The sequence below is a fragment of the Sipha flava genome, unplaced genomic scaffold, assembly GCF_003268045.1.
Source record: "Sipha flava isolate LNK unplaced genomic scaffold, YSA_version1 204_pilon_pilon, whole genome shotgun sequence".
NCBI lineage: Eukaryota > Metazoa > Arthropoda > Insecta > Hemiptera > Aphididae > Sipha > Sipha flava.
This window is the reverse complement of record NW_020272803.1, coordinates 323,730-334,064: the sequence shown is the minus strand read 5'-3', so window position 1 is coordinate 334,064 and position 10,335 is coordinate 323,730. Positions and strand designations below refer to the sequence as shown.

The 10,335-nt window shown below is 29.3% G+C and overlaps 2 protein-coding genes across 2 annotated transcripts; both read left to right on the top strand.

Annotated features, from left to right (window-relative positions):
• Positions 1–2,945: 2,945 nt before the first annotated feature.
• On the top strand, positions 2,946–6,534 carry LOC112682467 (eukaryotic translation initiation factor 3 subunit H). The gene is made up of 6 exons (XM_025553079.1): positions 2,946–3,158; positions 3,239–3,392; positions 4,431–4,598; positions 5,739–5,988; positions 6,054–6,189; positions 6,268–6,534. Exons 1-6 carry the CDS (start codon positions 3,084–3,086, stop codon positions 6,478–6,480), a joined length of 996 nt encoding a protein of 331 aa, XP_025408864.1. The 5' UTR covers positions 2,946–3,083; the 3' UTR covers positions 6,481–6,534.
• A 1,150-nt stretch (positions 6,535–7,684) lies between these two features.
• Positions 7,685–8,201, top strand: LOC112682472. The gene is made up of 2 exons (XM_025553080.1): positions 7,685–7,818; positions 7,918–8,201. Exons 1-2 carry the CDS (start codon positions 7,753–7,755, stop codon positions 8,167–8,169), a joined length of 318 nt encoding a protein of 105 aa, XP_025408865.1. The 5' UTR covers positions 7,685–7,752; the 3' UTR covers positions 8,170–8,201.
• Positions 8,202–10,335: the final 2,134 nt, after the last annotated feature.

Sequence of the window (10,335 nt, the reverse complement as noted above, 5' to 3'; positions counted from 1 at the left end):
AAAAAATTGTATTTAGAATACCAAAAAATACTTCAAAACGTATTTTAATACATGTATTCAAATACTTGTATTCGAATACTTTAAAAGACTGGTACGTACACAAAATCACATCCCAGTACATCAAAATACATGATTGAAATTTAATAGCATTTTGGTATTTTATCTTATTGGTAATTTATTATTATCAAACGAACAAGTGCAAAGTGACTCCATCATTAATATATGGTAAAACCCGGCTGGTCGTTATGATTACAATTCAGTAACAAATTACAATCAATTCTTGTTTCATTATTTTTTGGTGGCAAATAATATGGTGCGACGCAGATGGCAATAGTGAAAACTTGTGGTAAAAATAAACCTTTTATATAATTGAAAATCCGGTCGATTATAATAACTATACAAATAATACATGAACAGTGGATACGTGGATGGTGCAGTTGGTGGGATAATATGAGTTATAATTAAAAGTACTCGTATCTTTAGACAAGATGATATGCGGTACTGCGGTAACTCTTTAATCATGCCTACATTTTTTCAGTTATAAAAATTTGTTTATGGTTGATCTACAAACACAATACGTATTAATATGCTTAAAATCTTAAAATATGCAATTTAATTGCTTGTACCTACTTCGATTGTTTGTATTATGATGAAATGAATTTATGTCGAATCAGATTATAGAATATAAAGCTTTCTAATAATAAAATGCAAATAGTTCCAAGCACTAATTAGTAATTATTGGTAATCATATAAACTCATTACTTTTTAAATGTAAAAATACTTAACTTAAAAATATCCAAGAAGAGTATTTTACACTATTGGCAAAATTATTGAAATAAAAACTTCATAATTGATACCTATTTGCTATTCTCATATTATAGGTATTTAAATACAAAAAAATGAGTAACAGTAGGTAAACTTATTTTCGAAAGGATTAATAAATTCAGTCTTTTGCACATTTACTGAATCCCGTTGGATTTGTTCTAATAGCTCTATGCCATTCAGTTGAACATACAAATCTAAGTCGTCCATACTGATCTGTGCTTATCGCCTGTCGGTTAAATGTTGAATGACTGATTGAATATATGTTTCATATATTCTGTGGATTGATACTTATATTTATACTTAAGTTCATATTATCAAATGATATAAGAAAGTAGGTAACTAAGAAACAAGATTACGAACTACGATAACAATCATAAAATGACCCAAGTCATAAATATAAATCATGGTTCACGATAAAACGTTCGTTTAAATTACCCATGTACAACACTAAAATTGTATTTATAAGCTTATAAAGTTATAACTAACCTATAATAGATTTTAACTAAAGCTTGTATTTATTATCATTAAATAGCAATGTATTACAAAGCATTTATTTATTATAGTTATTAGTATTTATTTCAATTTCATACTAAATAGTAATATGAGGATAAAATGGTACATACTTAATTAAAATTACATTTTATAAGTAAAATCACTTCAATCAAATATCAAATTTTCATCAAATATTTTGTTACTTACATTCTTATATTTTAATTTGCTATACATAATTAATAAACAAAAAAAATCAATCCTAGCTCAATCACATTATCGAATTAAGTATATAGATACAATGAAAAATGGAAAATTATAGTTATTTGAATCAATAAACGTAATAAAAACATTATGATAACTATCACATAAATACTTCATAATTAAAAAATAAATGATTAAATAAATAGATAAATGAATAAATATATTATATTATGTTCATTCGTATACGGAAATACGTTTCCGAATGCTCTTCTCCTATTCGGATGTATCGTGCGGAACTTATCAACATAACCGAACGCATTCATATACAGAAATATTTCAAGAATACATATTAGTCGGATCATGTGAAAATTCGTGTGGAAACCGCGATTTCCGTATACGGATCCAATTCGAATGATTTCAAGAATAGACCCACTGGACAGTTGAGGACATGTTCGTGGACACGGTTGCGGCAGAACAGCACCGCTGCTTTGGCGCGCGAGCGTTTCGATACAATCTCTTCGTCGTTTGCGTGGCGTCCAAAACCAAATGCCTAACCTCGCCATCGGGTCGTTTTTTTGAAAATCGTAAAATAAGAAATAATAAAAAACTATTTACAATAGCATTAACAATACCAATTAGTTCAGCTACTTACGAAAGAAGTTTCAGTGCAATGAAAATAATAAAAACTTGGCTAAGGACATCATTTGTTCAAGATAGCTTCAGCGAGCTTTCAATCTCTTGAAAAAGATATATCGAAAAATATAAAAAGTGATGATATTTTGAATATCTTTGCTGATACAAATAGATTCTTTTCATTAAAATAAAATATTAATTATTTTTAAATCTACGTTATTTAGTGTTTGTTTTTAATATAATTTAAACATATCTACATTTTTAATAGTAATAAGTTTTACTTGTGCATGGGAAGGGGGTATGGGGGGCGAAGCCCCTACGGATTATTTTACATTGAATTATTATAGCCCCCCCCCCAAAAAAAAATTCAACCAAATGTCCGCCTATGATTGAAACCCAGTGGACGAACAGTCGAATGATTTCGTGTATGACTGCGGTCGTATATTTTTTTTCAAGAATAATATATTTGTATTCTCATGCATTGAACACTTAATCGCATTCGGCGAATTATCGTACCGCCTTTTCAAATTTAGGTTTTTTCAAGGTATGATTGTCGCGTTCGCCGCCGGTGAAACATAAAAGAAAATAATGTGCGACACTGCGCGCGGGATAAACACATTGCGGCACGCCGTGCACCCACGTCCAGAAATGTTTGAATCGCCCGGGCTTGTTCCGCCGGCGCTTTGAGAACCACTGGGAGACGGCTTGCGCCGCGTGAATATTATCATCGCACACCGTTTTCATCTTCATGGCAGTGATGAAAATCAGGCGTCGCCGATCCCTCCCTCCGGCCAACGTTTATTATCACACGGTGCACGACGTCGTTCCCGTCCCATCCGCGGTAACTCATCGCAATTGCCGACGTTCCCGTTTTTCCTGATTGATTTCTTCAACTTACAGGCACCCACAGAAACTTACTCTAGCACGACATCATGGCGTCTAGACGAATCGATCCGAAGATGAAGGAATCCTACTCGGCGGTCAAATACGTACAAATCGAAGGACTGGTGAGTGAAATGATTGGCGGTCTCGTGTTCGAGTACCCGTCGAGAGCCGTTGTTAAACCGATCGTTGTTTCGTGTCGCAGGCGCTGATGAAAATCGCAAAACACTGTCACGAGGAATGCGCCAGCGACGTGGTCATTGCCCAAGGAGCATTGTTGGGCCTGGTCGTGGAGGACTGTCTGGAGATAACCAACTGTTTCGCCTTCCCAAAGAGCGTCGACGAGTCTATCAACGATGGTAAGTCGTTACTAGTCACTTAACCCAAGTCCAGCCGTCTCGTCTCCGTAGTGCTAATCTTATTGCCTGTAATTTGTTTCCCCCCTTAACTCAACCCACATTGATTGCATTTTGTTTTCTAAGAAAAATTGTGTTATTTATCGATTGCCTAACAAAATCTGACAAATTCCGTTAATACTGTCGATTATTGTCAGCAGCTAGTGAAGTACCCACGGAATTTTAATTTCGCTATATATTTTCTGTATCTATTCAATTCTTGCCAGTATAATAATTTCATTTCTACCCTTTATTTGATAATTGATAAATATTATATTGACTGTATTCTTTTTTTTTTTTTCTATATTGGTATACTATTTTGTTTCTTTTCAAAGTCTTTAATTTTCAATGTACATCATGAAATAATAAATTTGCTTTCTCCCTCCATATTGTTTATATTTCAAGTTAAACTGATGATACAGTTAGCTATAAAATTTCGAAATTGTATACTACCTAGTATGATGAACTAGTTATTTTATACAATTTCATCTTTTATGTACTATTAATTATATTTTATTTTAATTTATCTATAGTACTTCAAATATGGTAGTAAGAGTATAAATTATAATGTATTGGTAATTATTGTATTTGTATTTATTATTTACTTGTATATATTATGTATTTTTAATTATATTGTATTGTATAATAATATATTGGATTGTAGAGCTATTAATTTATTCTTTACATAATGATGTATCAAATAATAATAATATTTATTTTGGTTAACATCAATCTTCATTTATTAATTATATTTTATTAAAACATTGCTAGATTTAATAATTTGTGTACCTAACTCATTTTTTTTTTTTTTTTTAATCACTTATGTTCTACTGTAGTAAAATAACTGACCAATTGTTAGGATTTTTTCAAATGATTCGTATTATTCATCACTTAAATTTTTCATATATATATATTAATCTATCTCAGTAATTATAAAAGTTGCTTACTATAAGTTTACAAAAATATTGCTACAAAAAAATTTAACTTGATTTTATTTTATAGAAAAATATCAGTTGGATATGATGAAAAGTCTTCGTCAAGTCAATGTTGATCATTATCATGTTGGATGGTATCAAAGCTCTGATATTGGTAACTTTTTGAGTTTACCATTATTGGAATCACAATTTCATTACCAAACTAGTATTGAGGAATCTGTTGTTCTCATTTTTGGTTAGTATTGAAACTTAAACAATATTGGTATTTTTATACATGTTTATTAGGTTAGAATGACAAATTATTTTACATATTACTGCAATTTACTTATGATTATGTTCTTATATATTTTTAAATAGTTTTATTTAATAAATTTATTATTAAAACTTAATTTTTTGTTAAATACTTGGTGCAACTATTAACACCTATTTAAAAATTTAAACTTCTTTTAAATAAATGTTCAGGGTAATTGAAGAATATTGTGCTCACCAATAGAGTTCTTTTAAATAAATCTAATTAAGAATGATTAAAAAATTACTAATAAGTCAATGTAATAAATGTAACAATATCCTACTGTTGTGTAATGAATTTTTTTTAGTATTATATTTCTCATTTGGTCACAATGGTGGTAGTACATTGTTATCTAAGTTATTATATTTACTTGTTCTTCGGTTTTTTAAATTATATCAATTAATATGTATTTTAAAAATTGTATGAATATTGAATTTTAAATATCTATAAATTATTCAGGAAATTAAATTACTAGGTGAAGTGTTTCAGTGTTACTAATTAAGTAGTTATACTAATCATCACGAGATACCTGTTTTTGTTGAAATTTTACTTATTTAGTATATATAAAAACTGTTTTATTACATTAATATATATTTATTATTTGTTTTTAAATTAAATATTTCTTAAGTATCATTAGTATATTTTATTTTCACTCTTAATGCATTTCCTATACTGATTTATAGTAAGCATTTTTATTTGTAAATATTGTTATTCATAAAAATCACTATATTTTTTGATTTTATGAAGGCATTTCTGTTTTTCACAGTTTGTTACTAAAAAAAAAATGTTAATAACATTTATTTTATGTATTAATTTTTTGTATGCATGAATATTTTAATGTTAAAGTATAATTTTCTATTAAATTGTCAAAATGCATTGTTTTACCAACTTAAATTCAATTTAAATTCTTAAATTCAGCTAACACTTAAATCAAAAGTATGTAGAAAGTACTATATATAAAAAAACAATTAATCTGTTAAAAAAATGCACCCCTAGAATATATTTAATAAAATAAATCAAATTTTTATTATTTACATTTGCTTGTATTATAACAATTTAAAAGTAAATTGTATTTTTATTTTTTAGATGCTCCTAAAACAAATCGTGGATTTTTGTCCTTAAGTGCTTATCGTCTTACACCACAGGCCTTAACTATGTTTAAAGAAAATGATTTTCAACCAGACACATTAAAATCATTAAAAGTTGGTTATGATCATTTATTGGTAAAAGTACCAGTTGTCATAAAAAATTCTACATTGACTAATATCCTTCTCTCAGAGTTAAATTTCAAAATTAAAGTAGAAGAAGGTTCAGAACATTTGGATATTGGTACTGCGTAAGTATTCTGGTATAAACTTTTTCTAATTTTTATACTAAACATTTACTATCCCTATATTATAGTACTGTTTTGGAAGGACAGTTACGTCATTTAATGGACCGAGTGGATGATCTAAATCAAGAAGCAATCAAATTTAATCGTTATCAACAAGCAGTTGTTCGCCAATCTTCAGACAAGCACCGTTACTTACAAAAACGAGTAATAATTTTTAAATTTTAAATCATAATGTTTTATTGAATATGAATCACAATTTCAACAATTGAATGTTTTAAATAGGCACTAGAAAACCAAGCAAGAGCTGCTAAAGATGAGCCACCATTACCTGAAGAAGACATTACTAAAATATTCAGACCCTTACCAGTGCCTCCTAGGTTACCACCCATGTTGATGGCTACACAGGTTGATACATACGCTGAAGAAATTGCTAAATTCTCTACTCAATCTTTGGCTAAATTGTACATGACCAAAGCAATGAACACTAACCACTGATTATAAATTATAATTAAGGGTCCTTAATAAAAAATTGTTTCTGATACAAAAAAAGAAAACTATTTTTTATTTTTATGTTTAAATAAATAATAACAATAAAAACATAATGTACAACTGAAGCTCTTCAATGAGTTTCAAATGTGTCAAATTGAATATATATTCAATAAATTATAAACTTCAAAATATTTTTGTTTTGCTATTGTGTATTTGTTTTGATATTATGTAAACATAATATCTTATGAATTTATAATAACTTTTAAAAAATATTAAGAGTATAGTAACAGTTATAATTTTATTTATACTCAAACATATGTCCTGATGAATTTAGAAAATACTATTATTATTATTATTTTTTTTTTGTATATATTTTGTATTATTTTTTTGTATATGTAAGGTTTTTATTAATTTATTCAAATATTTTACAAAATAATTTTCAATTGCTCAAAGCAAAAGCATATTAATAGGCGGCGTTTCAGCTGTTCGAAGAATTCACAACACACATAACAGCTGGGTCAAAAGTCGGCACCAGCCGGGGTTCGTTTGTCAACGAAAATGTTTTTGTCCTTATGTTTTATGTGGATCGCACCACGGGTCGCGTTAACCACTGGCTGGCGTCAAGTATGACCCCCGACGGGGGGGCGAGGGACTCGACGGTAGTTTTGATAGATTTCGTTATTCGATTCTCACCGAGCCCGTGCGGCTGGGAGGGAGATGGATCTCAACCTCGCCGGAATAAGCTGAGGTAAAACTTGGTTTTTAGGTCTCGTTTATGTGTTGGAACAGGGAATCGGGGCACTTGACCGTGTTTGTAGGGTTTTTGCTGTACCCGAACAGATAAACTGGTTTTTACGTAAAAAACAACCGGTGCGCGGAAATAATATTTGTCGCTGAAAAACGATCTCGTACACATTTGTGTCGTAATGGACGTATACGTTTTTGTCCGTAAACATTCAATCCCGATATCGGAGTACGGAACGATGGTAAACACTGCGGTGTAATTAAAATAAACGTTGAGATTTCCATAGCCTGTGCATAACCGTGCATCTGTTGACGGCGAGCAAAATCGCCGTGGACGCATTAATTATCAATCGTGAATACAATCATCACAAATGTCCGCACACGCACCCGAGCGTTATAACACTAAAGTTTACCCCCCACCGATTGCGCTGTTGCAATGTTGCGCAACGGTACGTGCTGGTACCCCAAGTTCATTAGTAGTCATCATCGTTCCTTCGGTGCGCGTCTGTCGTCGCTTGTATACGGTTCCTCGCGATGGGTCCTTTGAAAATGTCAGCCCTTGTGTTTGTCGGTACTCTTGTAATATTATCGCTGAACACCGTAAGCACTTGATCGAATTGTGATTTTACGTTTATACCAACAACAACAAAAAACACCACCACTAATGTTCATAATTTTGTGTTATTGTTTTTTTTCCAGCCGGTAATACGGAGTTCAGAACCGACGTACTCAGAGGGACCGCCGACTCGGCACCCTTTTCCCATCAAACCGTCCAACATATTGGCGTTTTTGCCCACCGAAGCTAAGAGTCATTTTTTCGGTTTTAAACCGTTGCTCGAGGCGCTCGTTAACAGAGGACACAATGTCACACTGGTATCGCCGTTCTCACTGGACCGCGCCAAATTGCCGTATCGTTACGTCAAAGTGGAGAAAACATTAAAAGGTATCTGATTTTAACTATGTTTTGCATAATTATAGCGGAAATAAAATTCTATCGAGAGAGAATGAAGAGAGCCGATTGGTTAGCATATTCATTGTAGATTTATTGATATATTTTAATATGCATTTAAAAAATTATTCATAAAACCATCGTACATGTTACAAGCATTCTTAAATTATCATCACTTTATAAAATCGTTGGATTAAAAAAAATGTCAAACTTCAATGTATATAGAAATATTTTTAAATAACTTAAAATACAATTCATAAATCATTTTTTTTCACTTAAAGATTCTGAAAATTGGTACAAAATCTCTATTTTTGCATACTTGTTGTTAAATAATAAATTTTCTTAAATCTATATTTAACATTTTTACTATTAGTGTCATCGGAATCCTATTTTACATCTTAAAAATATTTTAATGTGGTAAATATTTACTACTACTTCCATTTATCTAAAGAAGTAAAAAAAAAAATGTTATGTGAAAACATTTTTACAGTAGATATTTTATATTAAAATCCTAATTAATTAATGAATATCTAGTTATATTTAGGAGTATTACTCATAGTCAAGATTCAGGGCTTAATGTAGTAAAAACTATTAAAACATGTACAAATGTTTAGAAATAAGTGGATATCTTAAAAAAGGTATATTTATGAATATTTTTTTAAAAATAAAAATTTAAAAAACTTTATTGTACATACATTTTTATTGAAAAAGATTGATGATAAATTAGTAATTAAATATTGGTTTCTATTTTGAGCTCTAAATGAAATATATGTTAATACATTTAAATACTCCTAATATACAATAATTTCTGAAACTAATAGTGTACTTAGCACTAACTATTATATTTATTTATTAATTTCACTGAATAATCATTATTTTATTTGGTAAATAGTAGGTAATAACCAACATTTAATAATGGAGAGTAACTATGTGATAATGTTTGATAATACTTGATCATTTTAATAAATGATTCATTGATTTCAAATTTAAAAGACCAGTACAGCAATACCATTCACCAATCTCTGTATATCATCTGACCTAGGACTCTTGCCCTTTTTACATTATTATATTATTAATGAAAAAAATGAGAAACTGTATAATATATTTTATATTCATTTGAATTTTTTTTTTAGAAAAATTATATATACTTTCAATTATTTAAACATTAAATTTAGAAAAGTATTTCTGAATATACCTTATGGTAGTATACTTCAATCTAAAATCAGATAGTAAATTAGATTATAATTGTTTAACATTTATACATATGGAAATACAGAAGAGTAATGAGTAATCTAAAAATATATAAGTATAAAACTCTTCCCTTGGGCAATGTTATCAGCTATGTTATAAGTATATAACTATTAAGGATATTGTATTATCTTGTTCATATTTTTTTTAAAATATAACAATTATTGCCTACTAAATACTAACCGATTCAATATGAAGTAGTTCTTGAAAAATAATTATATACATATATTATTATTAAACTAATTATTTTTTTATAATATTGTATTGTTAGAATTAATTTGTTTTCCCATGACTGAGATACATGCAGTATAGTCATTTGATATTATTTTTTAAACTTGATATGTATATCAATTTACTGAATAATTGTATTTTACAATAATTTAAAATATGGTGTCCGCTTTTGTAGTTTATGAACATTTCTGTGAAACAATAGAAAAATTGAGTTTACTTATAACTTATAATCAATTTTTGTTATTTTTTTCCAATTAAAATTTTTGGCCATTTTGACTATTAATGAAAATTACAAGAACCGGTATTTTTTTAGTGTAAATACTGTCATCAGTTCTCGGATCAAAGTCATACTGATTCGTGGTTGTCTGACATGGTTGCTTTGATAATTGTATATCGGCCTTTATTCTTTACCTCATACTGTACTTATATGTGTAATTCAATGTGTAGTAAAATAGTTTCTATTTTATTATAAATTTTATCAACTTTCGCATAACGCTGTTTTTTTGAGTTCAAATTTTAAATGTTAACAAACCAAATTAACAAGCATAATGAAAGATTCAAAACTATCATTCTAATATTTTTCTAAGATCAAACTTAAAAGGACACTACACAGAAAGTGAAACGTATACAATGACCGAGAGAACGCGCTGTTAGATGTTTTCGTGCGGCACAAGCACGCGATATGAGTC